The sequence below is a fragment of the Nycticebus coucang genome, chromosome 1 (genome assembly GCF_027406575.1).
Source record: "Nycticebus coucang isolate mNycCou1 chromosome 1, mNycCou1.pri, whole genome shotgun sequence".
NCBI lineage: Eukaryota > Metazoa > Chordata > Mammalia > Primates > Lorisidae > Nycticebus > Nycticebus coucang.
Window position 1 is genome coordinate 84,055,794 of NC_069780.1, and position 23,262 is coordinate 84,079,055.

Genomic DNA, 23,262 nt, shown 5'->3' on the forward strand with positions numbered 1-23,262 from the left:
TTGATTTTTAAAAGACTCGCTGAACATCAGCTGCATAATTAGGATTATTAATTACGTGAGGACATAATTACATATCATGAAAAGTATGCATGGAATTTTTTTTTTTTTTTGCTCATCAGCTTCCATTAGTATTTGCGTATTTAATGTGTGGCCCGAGACAACTCTTCTTCTTCGAATATGGCCCAGAGAAGCCAAAAGGAAAGAACCTCTGGCTTTAGCACATCGAAGAACTGGTCTTAGAAGCATATTCTATGTCAGAAATTTGCTTCCTCTACTGAAACAAGTACTTATTTCTTCATACCAGAGAACTGAGATCTTACATTACATGAAGGAAGTCACTCTCTGTTTTTTGACCCTCTCTACCTACCCTTCTTTTTGTGTCTCCCATTTTTTTTTTTTTTACCACCATTTATTTTTCCAGCCCACTAATCTCCTCTAACTTGAACCCTGATTAGGAGACCTGGAGAAAGAAAGCAAAGAATTTCCATAGAAAAGGTGCTTGGTTTCAGTAATACCGGACCTACTTCACTCTCTGTTGTATAATGGAACTTCAATAACAAGAGAAATTTTCTTTGTGCGAATGATCTTGCTATCTTAATATATTCTATCAGGTGGAGTATTGATAGAAGGAGACTAATTAAACCAGCTTTTCAGAGCATTACAGAACATTCTAAGTTTTTTAATGAACATTAATATAAAGGATAGAAAGATCCATGACATATTTAGGCCAATTATGTTATTTTGAATTTGTCTTTCAAGTACTAACATGAATACTGGATGGATAAAATTTAAACTCACTTAAGGACTTCTATATTTAATTCTCTATGCTTTTAGTTGCTAATAGAAACACACTTGATTGAATTCTGAAATGAAAATATGATAACATTTTACCATAAAGAAGAAATGCTTAGCGAGTTAAGAATTGATACATTCACAAAATTCTTACATATTGACATGGAAGAAAATTTAATAGTAGAAATTTTTAAATTGTTGCCTTTTTAATTCAGTGGGTTTTGCAGTGAAAAGTTATAATTACAGTTTTGGCTTCAAAATGTGTTTGTTCTACCGCATTTTGCTTTTTCAAAATGCGAATTTTACTAAATAATTTTAGATGAGATGTCATTTACTTTTAGACAGAATACTAATAGTAATTACGGGAAGCAATGAAAAATGGACTGTAGAAAGCTTATTTATAATGTAACGTCACGCTTGGTAAGGGAAAGAATGATACAAAAGTGGGCCAGGCACAGTGGTTCACACCTGTTATCCTAGGAGTTTTGGAGGCCAGGGTGGGAGGATTGCTTGAACCTAGCAGGAACAACATGGAGAGACTCCATCTCTAAAAAGAAAGCCTTTAAAAATTAGCTGGGCATGGCGGCATGTGCCTACCATCCTAGTTGCTTGAGAAGCTGAGGCAGAAGGATCACTTAAACTTAGGACTTTGAGGTTACAGTGAGTAACGATAATGCCCCTGCACTCCAGCTTGGGTGACAGAAAAGATAATTTAATCTAATTTTGAGTGTAACCTCTTTATAATTTGTGGCCTGAATATAAGAATATGTTGTTATACATATACTACATATAAATATCTCTCCCCCTTAAAAGTAGGACTTTTTCTACCAATTATTGATCACTAATTTGTTTCTTAGTTCATATATTCCTTTTTTTATTTAACAAAACTGTGAGGACCTCATGTTATTAACATTGCCCTATTCCAAGCACCTAGTATGTGTCCTACACAAAGGATTTATGAATAAAGGACAAAACGCCCTTTGTCCATGCCCACAAATTTGAATAAATGAAAGAACAAAAACTGTTGCTTCTGTGTGAATGAGATTTTTTTATGCTAACATGTTTTTAAATAAGGATTGATTTAAATTTGGTAAAATAAATCAAAATCATTCCCTCTGTTCATATTTTTATTGTCTGCAGAAGTCACTATTACCGTCTTAAAACCATGGCTAGGTCTTCTGATAAGAACTATTGCACAAAGTTACTTACTTTTAAATGTGTGTGGCTTCAGACTTAAAAACCCATGAAGAAAACCTTAGAGGCTGGAGTCTGCACTGGGAAGTTTTTAACTGCAGCATGTTTTATTCTTGACAGCTTCATTATCACACTATCTCCTTTCTGTTATCAGTAATTTTCAGAAGTGACAGAAATTTATATGATGAAAGTAAGTGAGATGCATATTTATAATAATGAGCAAGTGCAAAATTATTCCTTGTAGGTTAATACAGCCAAATTTGCTTTTAAGAACGTGTGTTAACAGGGTTCCTGTCTTATTTATACGCCATTTGTTTCATTCTTTTCGTGTGATATTGTATCTGTTTGAAACAGTATTTATATTATAAACTATTTTGTACTTTTATGTGTATATTTGATATGATAAGAAGGTATAGCAAGTCTTAACTAAAAAAGAAAGCTATTTTTGTGTAAAATCTGTGATAAATGGGACAAGAAGAGTCTGGCCAACTAGTTTGTGAGTCATGATTTAAGAAACCCTGAGTATTTCTCAGTAGGGAACTTTACTCAGTTTTACTCAGTTGTGTCATATCATTAAAAATTACTTCTGCAACAGACCTCTCTCCACCTCCCAGACACACCTCTACTCATTTTGAATACAAGAATCCACAAAAACATCTCTGAGAGAGGTTTTAATAAATTAAATGGCTGAACACTTAATATAACCAACTTTTGCTGCTTTTTTATGTTATTGCTTTGACATTTCAGGAATTATCCTTCCCCTGCTGACACGTTCACTATTATTTCAACAATCTCTCTGAAAAAAATTATAACGTTCTATGTACACAGAACATAGAAACACAGAACATTTGAAAAACTGTGTAGATAGAACTGTGTAGATAAAACTCTAAATGTGTTAAAATTGCTGAAAATTTGAGAATATGTTTATGTAATAGGTTAGAAAATTTAAAATAGTTATGTGAGACTTCGGTTATGATAACATATAAATTTGGCCGCTCGTTTAGTTATTTACAGATACCAAAACCACACTTAAAGCCATGTAAGAATTAATTTGTAGTCAGTACATTTCTATAGTTAATACTTTTGATTTTGTTTGTGAAAACTCAATGTGAGTGATAGGAAGTGATGTTTGCTAAGTCTGTAGGCAAAAACTAGAGTGCTCCATCGTTCTGATAAGTAAATTCTAAAGCAAAGTTAGTGCGTGTAAAGCCTTTGGCGTGGGAATTCTAAAGGGAGAAAGAAAAAGCCCTGATCCCCACAGAGTCCCTAATTTTATAAGACTGCTCTGAAAGTCTGACGATAGTGCCGAGATGTGATATGTAGCGTCTGTTCTCAGCTTCTATTCCAGTGAAGATAGTGGTGTGCTCTTTACAAAAGTTCACTGATAACGGGCAGAGACTGACACATTCCTCAAACAGCACTGGGAAGCTCCGGCTTTCAGTGTGGTCTTCTGCCTGGAACAGGGTAGAGCAGGTGAGTGTGCACGTCTGGATGTGTGTGCACATCTGCACGCCTGCACATCTGGTGGTAGAGCTTAGGTGAAAGACTAATTGCTGACTGTACTCTTTAAAAAATCCAGTGTGGACATTTAAATGGGACAGGGAATAGAGGCTGGGAAATAACAGATTTAATAATATGGGTGTCATACGTATACATATGTGTGTGTGTGTTTTGCAAAGTTACATTTGAAGACTTTAGATTTAGTTGCTGCCTTTGTTTTCCCTCTCCCTTTAGAGATTAATCCCTATTTTTTTGACAGGACGTTTTGTTAGATGCAGAGTACAAATTGACAGGGACTGAAGCCTCGATCTGTTCTGACACCACCTGCACATGGTGTCAGAATTGGCTCAATTGAGCTCCATAATTTATGAATTATAATTACAAATTTAGGAAGTAGTGTGGATGTGTGGGTGGGAATCCTCTTTTTGTAAATTTCACTGCCTCAACTAAAACAAAGTCCCAACCAGGATGGGGCTACAAGGTCTGACAATTAAGTTGATGAACTATCGTAGGATAAGTGCTGCATACCTCAATGCTGAATATCACTATGTTCACCTTTGAAGTACTCCCCGTGGGAAGCTATGCACCAAAGCCAGTGTGTAGTCCACCCTTCAAAGCAATTTCGTAACTCTTTTGATGGAAGGACCATCAGAGCCTTGATGTCCTGTATGTTATCAAAATGTCTTCTTTTTAATATTTCCTTTATCTTTGGGTAAACAAAAAATTTCTTGGGGTCCAGATCAAGTGAGTAGGGAGGATGTTCCAATACAGTTGTTTACAGACTAAAAACTCCCTCATGGGGAGTGTGAGCTGGTGCATTGTTGTAATGCAAAAGCCATACGTTTCTCGTGCCATGATTTTTTGTTAAGATTTTTCTGTTTCTCCACTGAAGTTTATTTGATCTATTTACACTTTTCACAGTCAACTGATGATTTTGATGCACAATTTGGCAAATTTTTGCAATGTTTTTCATCACTTTTGCTCCTTACTGGCTGTCCTCTCCTCTCTTTTTTGTTATTAATGCTTTCTTTCACCTCAAAAAAAAATTTGTACATTGCCATTTTCTTCCTGGCATTATCCCCATAAACTTAGACTAAGATATCCTGGATTTCGCTTCCATTCTCACCAAGTTGAACAAGCAATTTAATGTCTGTTCATTTCTCTAATTCAAGCTCTGACATTCTCCTGATGACACACAAAAACACAACTGCAATGACGAATGCCCTCAGCAAGACACCACCACACATCAGCACGAGCACAGCTGTGAGTCACTGCTATACCAAGGTTATAGAACCTCACCGAGTTGTTTGTACAGTGCTGCCAATGGAAGTGCACCATGGCAAGTTCACAACTTAATTTTATAACATTTTAGCAGTTTTATAACGAGCAGTCCCTAAATAGGTCAGTATATTGGTGATTCACTTTGTTGTAAATATAAACTTTTCAGAAAGGTGAAGTTCTAGTTCCTTAATCCCCATTCCTCTTTCTCAACATTATTTGTGTATTTTTGTGCAATTATATTTACATAAACATCTTTAAGACATTTCTTAGCCAATAGCATTTTATAAATATATTATATATGTGCTATAAAGTGTATAATGATAAAGTCAATGCTGTATACTATCTTAAAAATATAACTTTAATGTATGTTCATAATTAGTGAAAAAAATGGAAACAATCTGAATGTATAATGAGAGAAGGGTGTGTAAATGCATTTTAATTTCTTTTTTCACTTAACGTGTCTGGAGTGGTTTTGTGGTCCACCTCTGAACACTGTCATCTAGCTCTTGTCCAGAAAATATACATCCATCAGTGTTTACTCAGGTAAAGGGTAGCCCCTGGTGCCCAAAGTGCTGCTGGGAAATAATTTGATTTACTTATTATATTAGGCATATATATATATATTTTTTAACCCGGCCATAATCTAACAAATGTAAATAGAATATACAGAATTAGTCGATGTATTTATTATACTAACAAAGCCAAAACTATAGTACCTATAATACACTAACAATGTACAATGACATGGTTTTCTTTTTCAGTAAAATCTTAGTAAATATCTGTAGTGAAGATTCCAAAGGTGAATCACATAACTCACTAGTAAAACACCAAGAAAATTAAGCAGGAGAGTCAAGAGCTCACCTCTCGGTATAAACTGTATTTATTAAAAAAAAAAAAAAAATCTGCATGTAAATGGGCCCCCACAGTTTAAACATGTGTTGAACAAGGGTTAACTAAAATTATTTTTTATATTACAGGCAATTTATTCAATTTAATAATTCAGAAATTAATAACTGAATAATTTCAGTAACACATAGTTTATTTGTTATAAATTATGAAGAATACATAATTTCTTTGTATTCTCTGAGTGTGTTTGGTTAATTCAACTTCAGCCAACAAGTTAAGAATGCCTCTCATGAGTAAATTTGTGGTTCATGACGACTGGGACCATCTTTTAATTATTTATGAATGTGGTTTAGAGACACAGTTTCCTCTCATTGGAGGGATAGGCATTTGCAAACCACCCCATCTGGAAATAGGAAATAGTGGCGTCAAAGGTTAGAAGTCCAAAAAATGTCTGTAATCCAAACATTTTAGTAATATTTTCTCTGTCATGATTAAATATTGAAGTAAAATTGAATTTTTATTTATTTTTAAGTAGTCTTATAACTGAGAACTCTCACAAACCTAATAGCACCTAAAATAAATGTTAATTTAAAATAACTAATCAAAAGTTTATTACATGAGATAAGCCTTGTTATTTAGACAACATTTTAGAGCCTTAAATATTCAGTTGACTGTTATCTCTGTTAGCCTTTCGTGGCATAAATAAACGTTCTCTTGGGGAAACTAGCAATTGTAAAAATACCTTTTTGAAGAGATTCATTTTAGGAAGATTCTAAGTATCTTTTGTCTTTAATTTTTATTCTCAGGTTGGTGAGACTAGATGCAAAAAGGTTTGTACTTCCAAGTCTGATCTGAGATCTAATGATTTCAGCATTGTTGGTAGCTTACCAAGAGATTTTGAATTATCCAATTATGACTGCTATGGAAAACCCATTGAAGTCAACAATGGACTTGGAAAATCTCAGGCAAAGAACAACAAGAAGCCACCCCCGGCCAAACCTGTTATTCCCACGGCAGCAAAGAGAATTGATCTTTATGCGAGAGCGTTATTTCCTTTCTGCTTTTTGTTCTTCAATGTTATATATTGGTCTATATATTTATGATACATCTTTTCCACTTGTATAAAATAAAATTCCATTTCCTGGTGACCACACCTACTCATACATGCCAATCTGTGAAAACTTTTGCATTTTCATAGCAATATGTTGCATTTTGGATGCCATTTGATTGTAATAAAAATGTGGCACCTTCATTTTGAATGGCAGCATGATTATATAATGTCTGTGCTCTAATAATGATGTTTATATGTATAGTGAACATACTGCTTTAGGGATAAATGAAAGATAGACATACTACATACTATAAATCCAAACACTTCTCTTCAGTTAGTGTAAACTCAAATACTTCAGATAATTCTGATAATAAAATGATGTGCACGCTGAATCCTGTTATGGTCACCATTCTGATGTTTGTAGTATTTCAAATTTCCTTCCTCATAACTTTCAAAGAAAGTCATCTTACTCTGGTATAATTTTAGAAGGTATTATCACAGATTATGCAAAGTTGTACTACATATTATTTAGACTTTGTAAGTAGAAATATATCAGTTATAATTATGCAGGCTCTATGGAGAAACAAAGTTCAAAAATTATGGATTTGTAAAATAAGCTCATTTTAAAGTGTGCTTGTGCTGTCAAAATGTCAGATCATGATTCACAACAAGCATTTTTGAAACAAAGGGAAGCCTGGACTTATGTAAAAACATACAGAATTCTGCCTTCTGACATAATAAAAATAAATAAAGGATAGATTCATTGATTAAATATTTAGGTTCTATTTCCATGGATTTCATTTGTTGATGCAGAGTACACAAAAACATTGTGCCTTAAAAACAGTCATATGTATTTTAAATTGGAATGTAGTAATAGACATGTGATTTTACATTTTTAAGAAACCAAAAAAACTATCTATATTCTATTACTAGAAGTAGCTTGAGTTGGGGGGAAAAATCATAATTAAAGGACTTTAACTTCTTTGTTAAAATGCTTACATATTTTTACCTAAATTAAAATGTTTTCTGAATTAATTTATTTTTTATTTATTTGGGATTTGTTACAAATTATTTAAAGATTAAGTAGATAATATCTGTGTTTATGTTAGACTTCCTTTCTACTTGTATTTTCTTTCTTGCTAAAAGTCTAGACGACTGAGATTTAGTTACTTTGATCTTGTTCCAACCTGAAGGGAGATGCCAAGCCTCAATTTATGAGACCTCCCATTTCCTAGTGATAGCACATCCAGTACACCTTTCTATGTCTGCCAGAACGGAAGTTGAGCATTTCATAGGACATAAACACAATTCAAAAGAAATATATTTACAATATTGGAAGTGTTTTGTGGCAGTTGAGAGCTTGTATGGCAAGCTCTCGATAATAAAATATGATTTATGCAAATTGCTTTAATTCAATGCTTTCAACTTACTGAAGACTTTAATTTCTCAAAAATTCTCACTGATCACAAAATTGTTTAAAAGTAATATAATCCAATTTGCAGTAGTCTTTCAAACCCCCTCTCGTTGCAAAAGCACAGCTGTCCGAATAATTTTAAAATGCTACAAAGAACTTTACTGATGGACTTGAATATTTAACTAAGAGCCAGGGCAGTAGAATTTTATTGGAATTGTGGTAGGAAAACTTGTCTTGACTAGACATGACTAAATTCATTAAAAATTTTTATTTGTAAGAAATGTATACATTTGCTTATAATCTATTTTTTCATTTTGAAAATTTCATTCATCTTAGGGAATTGGTTCTAGATATAATTTTGAGTGGAAGATATATAGATGATGGGTCTCATCACAAAGAAATTTATTTGTGAAAAATAAAGAGAATGAACTAATTTTCTGTAATATTGTAGCTTAAGATCAATTTTAATACCCAAATATATTTATATGGATAGCCACCCCACAGTTAAGTGTGTATCTATAACTATAAAAGAATTTTAGACAATAATCATAGCAAAGAGGTGTCCGCTGACAGTTGGTTTGTAACTCTTCTCTCAAAGGTTTAGTTACTTAATTCCAGCATATTTCTGATATGTGTACTTTCAATATTACGTATTTCTAAGAGATGGTTCGTAGATACCATGAATGCAACACAATGTTTTAAAAATAAAAATTATCACCTCCACACAAATCAGTAAGTTCTCTTATTTTCTATTTATGTTGGTCACTGCTATTCCAGTCACCCCTGTTAAATCTTCTTTCCTTTCCCACACTATCTGTTATTTCAAGTACCAAGTCTATAAATTCTCCCTCTTAACACTTACCGTCTCCTCTCCATTACTGCTAACACACACCACATGAATTCAGTTTCTTATTCGAAGTTAATCAGACTATTTGAGCAGTCTGCACTCTCACTCCATTGTAACTTAATTTTATTTTGAGCTAACTTTATAAAAAGCAAAAGACTTACACAATCCAAAGAGAAACCAGAGTACTGAACTAACTTTGCAATTTTTATTTTTTGACTGCAGAGTAATACCTAAATATGTTGATGTAATATAAAACAAACAGATGTATTTAGAGCGGGCAATGAAAGTTATTGTCATAACCTTGTCTCTTTAAACTATTCTCTCTTCCTTAGAGGTCACGGTTATTTCATATTTGTCCAGGTTTTATTCTGGGCATTTCCTTATTCTAGACATTTGCAACCTGTGTCTAGTTTTTAAATATGATAATTTAACAGATGAGGTATAACAAATGGGATTTCACCTTAGTTTTGTGACTTTTTTTTCTTTTAATATGCCTTAGAGTTCTTTTCAGGTGAGGACTTACTAGGTATTTATAAGTCTAACTTCTGCTACCTATTATTCTATAGGATGAATGCACCTTAATTTAACTTCTTTTCAAGTGGAAATTTAAGTTGCTTTTTCCCCTAATACCAAATGATATTGCAACAAATATCTGTATATGTGTATGTGTATATTTCATGATGCACATGCAAGAAATGGAATTGCTGAATTGAAAGATGTTTATGTTTATGTGGTAGGTTCTTTCAGTTTTCCTCTAAAAAGTTGCTAATGCTGATTTTCAGATGCCTGAGCTCTCATACCTAATCATCTTCTAACCTATTTTATGTTGTGGATACATTATTTAAAAAAAAAATTTTTTTTGACATTAAGACTTTCAAAAAAGTTGAAAAAAATATTGCAAAGAATTTCTCTGTATTCTTCATCCACATTCCCCAAATGACAATATTCTCTCATGCCTGTTTTTTTTCCATACTGTGTGTCTATGAGACTTTTTTTCTCAAATGTTTAAAATAAAGTTGCAGATTCGACAACCCTTTTCTTCTTTAGTGTGTGTTTCCTAGGAGAAAAGAACATTTTCCTTCATAACTACAGTAGTGCAGTGTATCAATAGCTGGAAATTAACACTGACAAATGGTAGACTCTAGAGACCTAATTCAAATTTGCCAACTGTCCCACTAATTTTGTTGTTGTTATTTAGGATTCAGTCCAGGATCACATGTCTCATTTAATGATCATGACGTTGGTTTCTTTAAAGTAGAGCCAGGATCGTGGTGTTCTCCCATGCAGACGACTTTAATGTCTTGTGTTGCCCAGTGAACTATGTCAAAATCTTTTCATGTAAAATTCATAGAAAACTATCTCTGTTAAATGCTTAACTTATCTTTGCAGTCCTTTCTCACCCTACTATGCTTCTCACATACTAAACTTCAACCAGATTGTGACCATTATATATAACATTTACCAGTGATCGGTGTACTGAGTTCAGCCAGTCCGTTTTGTTTTAGGTAAGTGGTTAATTTTATGTTTCACTATTTAAGTGGACCAGGCTTAGCTGTCAAATGTCTCAAGTACTCATTTTAACTCACATGTCTTTTATTCATATTAAGCCCTTTTTTGTCGATACATAATAAATACAAAGTATTTGGGGTGTACCCGTGATAATACGATACATTCATTTAATCATATTAAAATAATTGGGATATCCAGCACTTTCACTATTTATCTTTTCTTTTTACGAGAAACATTCAAATTGTTCAATAGATTCATGTTAACCACCCTGCTGACGTTGGAACATTGGGTCTTATTTCTTCTATTTAACAGTATATTTGTACTCGTTAATTAACTTTTCTTCATCCACTGCCCTCCCTCTTCCTGGCCTTGATAACCACCAACATATTCTCTATCTTCATTAGATCCACTTTTTCTAGCTCCCACATGTGAGTGAGAACATGTGATAATGGTTCAGTCATATGGTGTCATTGTTAGTGAATAGTGAAGTTATTTTCCATTACTGTGCAGCACGCAAGTTTCTCTAAAACAACTCAGTTATTACCTATACAACTGAAGTGGTTGGATATAAAATTTTAAATTACTAAGCCTAAAAGGAAAGATCGTTTGAAATCTTGTTTACTCAGTGCTGACTTGATAGGATATTATTATCTTGTTTTAGAACAGCAGATTTATTCACATGGTTTAAAACTGATTGCATATGCTTATGCTATACTTATATATCAATAATTTAGCATTCACTCTCATTATTCTAATGAAGGTGGTCTTTACAAGGTCAGGCCAGTGTCAAGTTCTTTCAAAGCATCAGCTACATCACTGAAGCAAGAATGCTTTACAGGGTCAGCACCTGTAGCTCAGCGGCTAGGGCGCCAGCCTCATGCACTGGGGCTGGTGGGTTTGAACCTGGCTTGAGCCTGCCAAACAGCAATGATAACTACAACTACAACAACAAAAACTAGCTGGGTGTTGTGGTGGGTGCTTGTAGTTCCAGCTACTTTGGAGGCTGAGGCAAGAGAACTGCTTAAGCCCAAGAATTTGAGCTGTGACGCCATAGCACTCTACGTAGGGCAACTTAGTGAGCCTCAAAAAAACAAACAAAAAAGAGAATGCTTTATAGACTTTCATGTGATTAATATTAATGGGAAATAGGGATGCCATCCTCAAGACTGGTTATATTCTTAGAGTGTTACATACTTTGATACTGATATTTTATACTTTAACACACTTTGGATTTTTATATATGCACATATATAATGTTATATAATGTATTTATATTATTTCACTGTGCCTTTTATCAGCAAAACAATGAGAAAGTTTATGAATTTTATTCTAGTTGGCTTTTCTGTAATCCAAACAATATGGGCATTTTCACTCCCGTATCACTCCACTTTCTCCAAACTCTCATATCACACTCAAAATAGTTCTTTCTAAACCTTGTAAGAGAATACTAAACCAATAATTGTAAATTAGCAAAGGTTTATTGGGTATTTAATATACTAAAGGTCCATGTTAGCCGAAAACTGTAAAGATTAACAAAACAGCTGCCATTCTTAAAGGATATATAGTTAATCATGTAAGAAAGAAAGATATGCTAAAAATACAAATCACTGTAATCGTGTAATGCGAATAAGAACATAATACATATTTTTATAACAAGGCACAAAGTCATTTTTCTGAAAGACCTGTCTTAAGAATAAGAAATACTAATGACTATTTTAGGATATTGACATTGTAAATAAAGGCAATTTTACATCTTAGAATCTTAAAGGCAGAAGTTTACTAAAAGTAAGAAAAATTATTAATTGTAAAATGCAGAAACATCACAATGAAAAGTCTTAAGGTACTTTTTGATTTTATTTCCTACTTAGCGTTGTGGAAATAATGAGCAGTACAGCAAGTTTTCTTTAGCTGATGAGGTAATGCACTTTAGCTCATGTTTGTTTCTTAACTAAAACCCACATCTGATCTTAATCCTATAACTTGAAACAATTATCAGTAAATCCCAATTTGCAGCCTAAGGCAATTGCACTTCAATTAATATCATGACAGTGACTTGGCCACAAGGAGGGTAGAGTCCCCAAGGTTTAGCAAGAATTGCAGTCAAACTACGGGTCCTTTAGCAATTACCTCACTGAATAGAGATTTTATTAGTCAATTAGCATTGCCTCGCCCTGTCCCATTGATGACACATAACAGAAACCGCCTTTTTTGAAATGGTAAACAAGATAAAGAGAGGCAAAGGATTTTAGCCTTTGAAAAGCTCAACTCAGTTTATAGTGTGTTCCCATGGGATTAAGTGTTAGAGCTGGAAAGGAAGCAGGAGGAAAATGCTATTTAACCATAGTAAATACCTGTCTGCTTCTCTTTGAAGACCACAACCTCACACTATATAGCTTCTGAAATCGCCTTGAAATATGAATTTGGCACACAAAGGCATCATACCTGGTTGCTTTAATAACAAACTTTGACATTTTTCACAAGTCTAAGTCAGAATCTGCAGGCTTGTCAGCTATAAAGATGATCTTTAGTTTATTAACTGAGAGAATATTATTTGGAACTCATTAAGAGGGAATGAGTAATAAATTCTGACTTAGACTATTATAAAGACTTTCTAAACACAGCTGCACTTTTCTAGTTCATTCATCTGTAGGCTCAAAGGCCCTTTCATTCAAAAATCAGTAGTTTCCAATCTGTGCACTGATGTCCTAGAAGCCTCCACATTTTAGATGATTTAATTTAAATGTCCAAATAAATCTGAGAGTTTTCCTAACAAATATATGTGGAACATGCACGATTGCAAGCCAAAAGCTGACATCATATCTAAGCATGTGGGAAGGTAGGAGAAGTCAGTAGAAAGGCCTTGGATTAGAAATAATAGAAATAATAGTAGCTGGGTCATAGTTCTGGGTTTGCCATTTAAACCCTGTCAACCTTGCTAGGCAATCTTTTCTTCAGTTACCTTATTTTCTCAAGCGGGAATAGACAATAATATAAAAATTATCGGGTACAAAGAGTCAATCTATTATAGTGATTGAAAGAGAACTTGGAAACCGTCTAGGGTAGAGTTTCATTTACCAGTTGTATAAATGTTGGTAAGTTATTTTACATCAGGGAGCTTCCATTTTCTCACTTAAAAAAATATAAGTAATAGTGACAACCTCATAACATTGTTGAGAGAATTGTATGTATTATTATGTATAAAGTACATAGCAGAGTTCCTAATATAGAATAAGTGTGCAATAAGTGATGATTATCTAGTTTTATCTCTTACTACTACTATTATTTCTAGTACTAAAACTGCTACTCTTGACATTTCATTTTAAAAAAATACATGGACATTTTGATACATGTTAATTTAGCTTTTAAGGTATTTTAGCATCCATTGTCATTGATATCATCTTAGAATGTAAAATAACTTTCAGATAGGTACATTACAGGGAGCCATAAAGTGCATATTAAGATTTTCTTGGAATGAGTAAAGGAGATTTTGGAATATTTATCAGGCACCCACAATTAAATACTGGGTGTGAGTAATGCAATATACTAATGCTAGAAATTCAGAATCTACATATTTAAGATTCATATTTTATATCTTTTATAAAAAGAAAAAGGCAAATAAATGAGAATACTTCTGAATATATGAATGAAAGTGTAAGGAGAATAACTTCTTGGATATGTTAATCATAATACAAATTGAGCTTCAGTTCTTATAATTTGTGTACATATGATACTAGGAAAAGATAATTAATGCTCATAAGGATTATCCTGGAAAACTGCATGATTCTGAATTTCTTTTGAAACAGAGGGAATATTAAATTATGTTAAATATAATTGTAATTTTGATGTATTTTATTATATACTAATTCTTGGGAGTTTGATCATGCAACTACTAAACATAATGGTTTTTCTCAATTAATCGTAATATCCAATTAGCCCCATTCTGTATAAATGATTATGTGTTGTATTCTGAACTCATAGTTAAAATGTTTGAGGCCAACCTCTACTAAAAACATATTTAATTCCCTTAAGGACAATATGTTATATATTATAGCACAATAATTATTCATTTGTTGAAGACCTATTTTTTTTTTGTTTTGTTTTCATATTGTTTGGCTTGTTTATTTAGCCAATAAAAGTAATAAGTTTTTTTTTTTTATTGTTGGGGATTCATTGAGGGTATAATAAGCCAGGTTACACTGATTGCAATTGTTAGGTAAAGACTCTCTTGTAATCATGTTTTGCCCCCATAAAGTGTGACACACACCGAAGCCCCACCCGCCTCCCTCCATAACCTTAATTGTCATTAATTGTCCTCATATCAAAATTGAGTACATAGGATTCATGCTTCTCCATTCTTGTGATGCTTTACTAAGAAAAATGTCTTCCACTTCCATCCAGGTTAATACGAAGGATGTAAAGTCTCCATTTTTTTTAATGGCTGAATAGTATTCCATGGTATACATATACCACAGCTTGTTAATCCATTCCTGGGTTGGTGAGCATTTAGGCTGTTTCCACATTTTGGCGATTGTAAATTGAGCCGCAATAAACAGTCTAGTACAAGTGTCCTTATGATAAAAGGATTGTTTTCCTTCTGGGTAGATGCCCAGTAATGGGATTGCAGGATCAAATGGGAGGTCTAGCTTGAGTGCTTTGAGGTTTCTCCATACTTCCTTCCAGAAAGGTTGTACTAGTTTGCAGTCCCACCAGCAGTGTAAAAGTGTTCCCTTCTCTCCACATCCACGCCAGCATCTGCAGTTTTGAGATTTTGTGATGTGGGCCATTCTCACTGGGGTTAGATGATATCTCAGGGTTGTTTTGATTTGCATTTCTCTAATATATAGAGATAATGAACATTTTTTCATGTGTTTGTTAAACGTTAGGAAAATAACAGGTATAATGCTGAGCAGAGACTACAGTAAAGTTAAATTACTAAGTAAGTTTCAACTTTTTTTTTGAGACAGAATCTCTTTGTCACCCTTGGTAGAGTGCTGTGGGTGTCATAGTTCACAGCAACCTCAAACTCTTGGGCTTAAATGATCCTCTTGCCTCAGCCTCCTGAATAGCTGGGACTACAGGCACCTGCCACAATGTTTTTAGAGACAGGATCTTGCTCTTGGTCAGGCTGGTCTCAAACTCCTGAGCTCAAGCAGTCCACCCACATCAGCCTCCCAGAGTGCTAGGATTACAGGTGTGAGCCACTGTGCCTGGCCTACTAAGTTTCAATTATGCATACACTTTGGTGGAGGAGATATGGGAAGAGGGTATCATAACTTCAAGTAGAGAAAATGAATGGGTAGTTTGAATATACTATGAAACTTTGTCTCATTACTTAAATACTTAGGGTCTTAAAAGGCTTTTTGAAGCCATCAGATTTTTCTTCTTCTCAAAGGGAAACTTAGTTGAACAAAGTTTAAGAAGCCCTATATGGGACAATTTTTAAAAAATAAGACAAGCTCCAAGAGATGTGGGAGAATTATTATTTTTATTTATTTATTTTTTTTTTTCACTCTTTTTTTTTTTTTTTATTGTTGGGGATTCATTGAGGGTACAATAAGCCAGGTTACACTGATTGCAATTGTTAGGTAAAGTCCCTCTTGCAATCATGTCTTGCCCCCATAAAGTGTGACACACACCAAGGCCCCGCCCACCTCCCTCCTTCCCTCTTTCTGTTCCCCCCCATAACCATAATTGTCATTAATGGGAGAATTATTAATGACAGATTTCATTAAAAATGTATTTTCTAGGTATAATTTAATTACTTTCAGTAAAGAGTGTCAAATAATAAGCAATTCAAGTCATGTTACTGGTACTATGGAAAATGTTTTTTGAAATTTGAGCTAAAATATGTTTTCGTTTGTTTGTTTTTTACCTGATATATGTTAGTCTCTTAATGTTTAATGTGTAGATAGACCACATTTATTTGCCTGCTTTATTTTGTATCCTATCTACAAAATCAGTTAGATTATGGTGGTTTTGATGAACATGTATGTATTTATATATGTATATACATTTGCATAGATATCTGTGTATATATATACATACACACAGTACAATAACATTAATTGCAACTATTTTCAACTAAGACATACTGTATTTTTGTCCTTTTTGAAGTTTCATAGGGTATCTATTTTACATATATATATGGAACAGTTGCACATTAAGGCTACATTAGGAGCTCTTTGAGAAATTGCCTAGTTAAAGATCAAATAAAATAAGAGTGTGCTAATTGATGTGAACCAGATGGCCCCGGAGAAAATCTTAGTCTCAACAGATTGCTCCATTTATTTATTTGTGTGTTTATTCATTTAAAAACACTCCCAATCTTGTATATATCCCAGGCTCATTCTTCCCCACCCCATAAAGTGCCCTACACCCTCCCCTCACCCCAACCCCTTCATTCCGCACACTAGGAACAACTTCTGCTTTCTATATGCCCAGCAGTTCTGCAAGGGAACATACCCGGTTGCCTTCTTATTCACCTCCTCTAGTTCTTTTAGATTTATAAGAAATTTGCTAAATCTAACTCCTTCCACACAGGCCCCTCCAGTTCTCCAGGGGATTTGGGGACCTGTAGAACACCCTATCCTGTTATAATGTCCTTGCTTGGTATATACTTATGAGCTGTCATCTTTGATTGCAACCCAAATCCTAACTCTTTCCCCACTTTTGTGGCCCCATCTTCGGCTAGTTTTTTCCTTTCCATGTGTTTTCCTCTGTATCCTCTGAAAGCTTATGTCAGGGCAAAGCTTTACATCTCTGAATTTTATGTATTCCATTCTCTCCTTTGCCTTTTCTGCCTGTATTTAATCAAGACACTCCAGATAACTGCTCAAGTTAGATATCCAACTGTGAAATAGATATTAAATTGTATATATTTCAAGCAGTTCCCATTTATTTTCCATCACCATATATAGGTTATAGGACTTGAATTCACATTTTCTTGCTACTTATTAATGCTCCCAATTTCTTTATCTATGCAAAACCCTTTCTTTTGAAGATTGATCTACCTTTCTTTATTATCCTTTAAACATGTGTATGTGTGTGTGTGTGTGCTTACACACACGTGTGTATGAAAGAGGTGAGGCGTGAGAGAGGAAAAAAGGTGAGAGCAGAAAAAAATCAGAAAAAATAGTAAAGATAATAATTACCTATTCCAGCATTAAGAATAGAATCACTTTAACTTGTGTCATATTTGGTTTAAATTTTATTTTTATTTTTAAAAGTAAGTAATATATGAGTACATTGCCTTACTTTTGAAATTTAGGACCTAAAGATAAACCTGATGTCATCCCCTGCAATTTTTGTTCATCTTGAGTCTCTGCCATCATACAGGGGGGCATCCATGATTATTTGTTTGCTCATATATTTCGACAAATATAATATTTTAGAGAAAAATATATATGAATATTAGTGTTTTAAAATTTGCATAAAAGATAAACCATATCTATTATTCAGAACATGAGGTTTTGTGAGAACTAGTCACATAAACATTCTAGACTATTTCATCATAGGCATGGATCATACTTTATTTAATTAAGAGTCTTTATACATGTATTGTTTCAAAATTTTTCATTGTTTCAAACATGGCTTCAATAAACATTCCTGTGTATTTTATCTCCTGGTGTTGATATTTATGTAAGAGTGGTTCTGTGTAGCAGGTAACAACAGATAGAATCCCTCTATTAAAAGATGCATACATCAGCAGTTCAAAAAAATTAATCAATACTGCAAAATGATTCTATGGGGTTATTGATTCATATTCCCCCCAAGACAGTATGAGAGAAATCGTTAAGTGAAATAGTTTTAACTATAATATTTAGAAATTTTGGTAATCTGTGATACTGAAAAACACTCACCATCTTCACTTGGAACTAATGAGATGATCATTTTGCTTTTCTCCTACAACCTAGTATTTAGTTACTGAGTTAAAAGAGTTCTAAAAATAGATCTGCCATTCAATCCTGTAATCTCTACTGGGCATATACCCAGAAGACCAAAAATCACATCATAACAAAGATATTTGTATCAGAATATTTATTGCAGCCCTATTCATAATTGCCAAGTCATAGAAAAAGCCCAAGTGCCCATCGATCCACGAATGGATTAATAAATTGTGGTATATGTACACCATGGAATATTATGCAGCCTTAAAGAAAGATGGAGACTTTACCTCTTTCATGTTTACATGGATGGAGCTGGAACATATTCTTCTTAGTAAAGTATCTCAAGAATGGAAGAAAAAGTACCCAATGTACTCACCCTTATTATGAAACTAATGTAGGACCTTCACATGAAAGCTATAACCCGGTTACAACCTAAGAATAGGGAGAAGGGGGATAGGGAGAGGAGGGAGGGGGGAGAGGGGTGGAGGGAGGGGGATTAATGAGATTACACCTGTGGTGCATCTTACAAGGGTATATGTGAATCTTAGTAAACATAGAATGTAAAGGTCTTAGCAAAATAACTAAGAAAATGCCAGGAAAGCTATGTTAACTAGTGTGATGAAAATGTGTCAAATGGTCTATGAACCAAGTGTATGGTGCCCCATGATCATACTAGTGTACACAGCTATGATTTAATAAAAAAATAAATAAAATAAATAAATAAAAAAGAGTTTCTAACTTGAAATAATACCTCTATTCCAGGGATAAGTTGTATTTTTCTGTGATTTTATTTTATTTTACTTTTTGCAGTTTGGCCATTGCTGGGTTTAAACCCACCACCATCAGGATATGGGGCTGGTGCCCTACCCACTGAGCCACAGGCACCACCCTGTGATCTATTTTTTTTTTTTTTAGAATACTAATTATATTTAGTATAGTCATTTAAACACAATAACTAAGAAAATGCCATGAAGGCTATGTTGACCAGTTTGATGAAAATATTTCAAATTGTGTATAAAACCAGCACATTGTACCCAATGATTACATTAATGAACACAGCTATGATTTAATAAAAATAAAATAAATAAAATATACAAATAAAATAATTATGTAAAATTGTTGTATCTGTATTTAGAAGTGATATTGGCCAATCCTGGCATTTCCTTACATCATCTATCTTCTGTTTAGGCATCAAGGTTACAGTGATCTCATAAAATGAGATGGGTAACTTCTTACGTCTTAGTAAATACTGGAAGAGAATAAAGAAGGCTGGAGTTATTTTTTCTTTGCGTTTTCTAGAACTTCCATAAAATAAATTAAGTCTTAGGCCATTGAAGGTAAATTGGGAGACATTTTTGATTCTGGGCCTGTTTTTTTTTTTTTTCAATATTGACCTATTCAGGTATTTTCCTTTTGGGGAAGATTTTGGTAGTTCGTATTTTCTTTAGAAAATTATACATTTCATTTTGATTTTCTTTTCTTTTCTTTTTTAGAGACAGAGTCTCACTTTGTGGCCCTTGGTAGAGTGCTATGGCATCACAGCTCACCTCAACCTCCAGCTCTTGGGCTTACACAATTCTCTTGCCTCAGCCCCCCAAGTAGGTGGGACCACAGGTGCCCACCACAATGCCTGGTTATTCATTTTGATTTTTAATGTACTGACATTGGCTGGGCTCCATGGCTCATGCCTGAGGCCGAGATGATTGGATTGCTTGAGCTCAGGAGTTTGAGACCAGCCTGAGCAACAGGGGGACCCCATCTCTACTGAAAATAGAAAAACTAGCTGGGTGTTGTGGGCGCCTGTCATCCCAGCTACTTGGGCAGATGAGGCAGAAGTCATTTGAGCCTAAGAGTTGGAGGTTGGTATGAACTATGTGACCATGGCACCCTACCCAGAGCAACGGAGTGAGATTCTATCTCAAAAAAAAAAAAATTAATATATTGACATTATTTCTGAAATAATGTCTCATGGCATCTAAAACAGTCATTATAATATGAGTCACTTTTTATCTTAGTGATACTCATGCTTTCTCTAAAGCACACTTAAGGAGGTTTTATATTACTCTTATCAAAGAATTAGCTCACTTGGTATTACTCAACTTTGATTTATTATATGTGTGAGTTCTACTTCATTCATTTCTCTTTTGATCTTCATTATTTCCTTTGGGTTTATTTTGTTATTCTCTCTTGAACTTTTTGACTTGAATACTTAATCCACATTTTTATAGCCATTCTTATTTTTGAATAAATACATTTAAGACTGTAAATTCCCCTTTCAGTATTCCTCTATGCCACACATATTACAGGTATTTTTGTTGAAGTTTAGTTATAAATACTTGGTAAATTTAATTTTTGTTTATTCTGTAAACCTGAAATTATTCAGAAGCATGGAATATGGTATCCAAACTTATGTGATGTTTGGCTATAATTTTGTTAGTGATAGATAATTTTTGAGTATCATTTTGTTACTGATTGCTTATTTTACTGTCTGTAATTGGTGAACATAATCTGTGAGAAAAATTCTTTAAAATTATAGGTTTGTTATTTTCTCATCGTAATTCTGTTATGATGATCAAGTTGAGTCTATGTATTTTGAGGCTCTCAGATAGTATTGCATACATATCAGTTTAATATTGACATCTTTGGAAACTAAAGAAATCAGAGTAAACTTTGAAATTCAGTTAATAATATTGTGCTGATGCTAATACCTTGGTTTTGATGGATATACCATGGTTATGTAAGTTGTTAACATTGTAGTATAATCTGGGTGACAGATATACAGGAATTCTATTTTCTTTGTGATTCTTTTGTAAATCTAAAATTATTTCAGAATAAAATGCTTACAGATGTAACATGAATGTCTTCATAAATAGCTATGCTTGACTCATTTATATGTATTGTTTTTAGTGATACATTGAACCTTTTTCCACCGTTTTATGTAGCGTGTTTTTATCATTCTCTCTTGTGTTCTCTGGTCTCATCCTCTCTCTCCCTATCCTGCTTTCTATTTCTCTATTATTTTGGTCAAGTTTTCTTGATTATACTGTTTTCTTTTTTTGTGAAATTTTAGCACATGTAAGTATTTCTACAAAGTCTAAATATATTTAATATATTTATTCTCTGAATTAAATAAAATATTAACAGGTGTTTCCCTATTTCATCATTTCTTTCTTAGCTCTGATATTATAGTGGGCTAAAATTTTAATTCTAGAATATTATTAAGTACATAAATTTTATTTTATTTTTTTAGAGACAGAGTCTCTCACTTTGTCACCCTCGGTAGAGTGCTGTGGCATCACAGCTCACAGCAACCTCCAACTCTTAGGCATAGGTGATTCTTTTGCCTCAGCCTCCTGAGTAGCTGGGACTACAGGTGCCCACCACAACACCTGGCTATTTTTTGTTGCAGTTTGGCTGGGGCTGGGTTTGAACCCACTGAGCCACAGGCACCACCCAGTATATACATTTTATTATTGAATTCAGTGCTTACTTACATTTGTCAATATATTTAACTGATTCATATAGTCTTTCCTTATGTTCTACCATTTCTTATTGAAATGTTATTTAGAAATTTTTTTTAATTAATTTTATTTTTTAATCGGCAAAAATTGGATATAGTTATTATGTACATTATGATGCCTGACTTACATATACATTGTGGGATGAAACAGTTGAGCTAATTAATATATGCACCTGTGGCTCAGTGGGTAGGGCGCTGGCCTCATATACCAAGGGTTGAAGGTTGCTGTGAGCTGTGTGAGGCCACGGCACTCTACCCAGGGCAATAAAGTGAGACTCTGTCTCTAAAAAAAATAAAAATAAAAAAGTATATATGCATTACTTCATACTATTGTTTTTGTGGTGAAAACAAAATCTACTCCTTGGGTGATTTTCAAATTACAATACATTGTTATTAAGTACAGTCACTTTGTGGTACAATAGATCTCGTGAACTTATTCTTCCTTTCTAAGTGAAATGTTCTACCCTTTGACCAACATCTCCATGCCCTTCACCACAGCCTCTGGTAACCGCCACTGTGCTCTCTGCTTCTGTAAGTTTAACTTTTTTAGATTTCACATATAGGTAGGATTATGTGATGTTTGTCTTTCTGTGCCTGGCTTATTTCTCTTAGCATAAGGTTCATCCATTTTGTCACACATGACAGGATTCCCGTCCGTTTTGAAGCTGAATAGTACTGCACTGTGTATATATGTCTGTCCCACATTTTATTCATTCATTCATTGAAGGATATTTAAGTTATTCCATCTTGGTTATTGTGAATAATGCTGCAATGAACATGGAGTACAGGAATTTCTTTGACATACAGGTTTTATTTCCTTAGGTTGTATATTCAGATCACACTTGGTTCTGTTTTAAAGCTTTTTGAGGAACTTCCATACTGTTTTCCATAGTGACTATACTAACTTACATTTCTATAAATAATATACAAAGATTCTCTTTTCCTTACATTCTCTTATCTTTCATCATTTGGAAAATAGCCATTCTACTAGATAGGAGGTTGTATCTCATTGCAGTTTTAATTTACATGCCTCCGATAATTAGTGAGGTTGAGCATTTTTTCATATATCTGTTGTCCATTTGTCTGTCTTCTTTTAAGAAATGTCTATTCAGGCCCTTTGCCCATTTGTTAATTGTGTTCTTTTCTTATATTGAGTTCTTAGATATTGAGCATATTAATCCCTTACCAGATATATTGTTTATAAACATTTTCTCCCATCCTATAGGTTCTCTCTTCACTCACTGTGGTTTCCTTTGCTGTGCAGAAGCTTTTAAGTGTGATGTAATCACATTTGTTTGCTTTCACTTCTGTTGCTTGTTCTTTTATGTTCATATCCACATAATCATCACCTAATCCATTCTCATGGAGATTTTCTCCCATGTTTTCCTCTCGTTGTTCCAGTTTCACTTTTATATTTACATT

The 23,262-nt window shown here is 33.7% G+C and overlaps 1 protein-coding gene across 2 annotated transcripts in view; it reads left to right on the plus strand.

The window, feature by feature from the left end:
- Positions 1 to 7,278, plus strand: part of GLRB (glycine receptor beta) — a 90,039-nt gene extending 82,761 nt beyond the window's left edge. For both annotated transcript variants that reach the window (XM_053583461.1, XM_053583467.1), the window contains exon 10: positions 6,420 to 7,278. In XM_053583461.1, the coding sequence (XP_053439436.1) occupies positions 6,420 to 6,716 (297 nt within the window). In that variant the 3' untranslated portion in view covers positions 6,717 to 7,278. The remainder of the gene's footprint in view (positions 1 to 6,419) is intronic.
- The last annotated feature ends 15,984 nt before the right edge of the window (positions 7,279 to 23,262 follow it).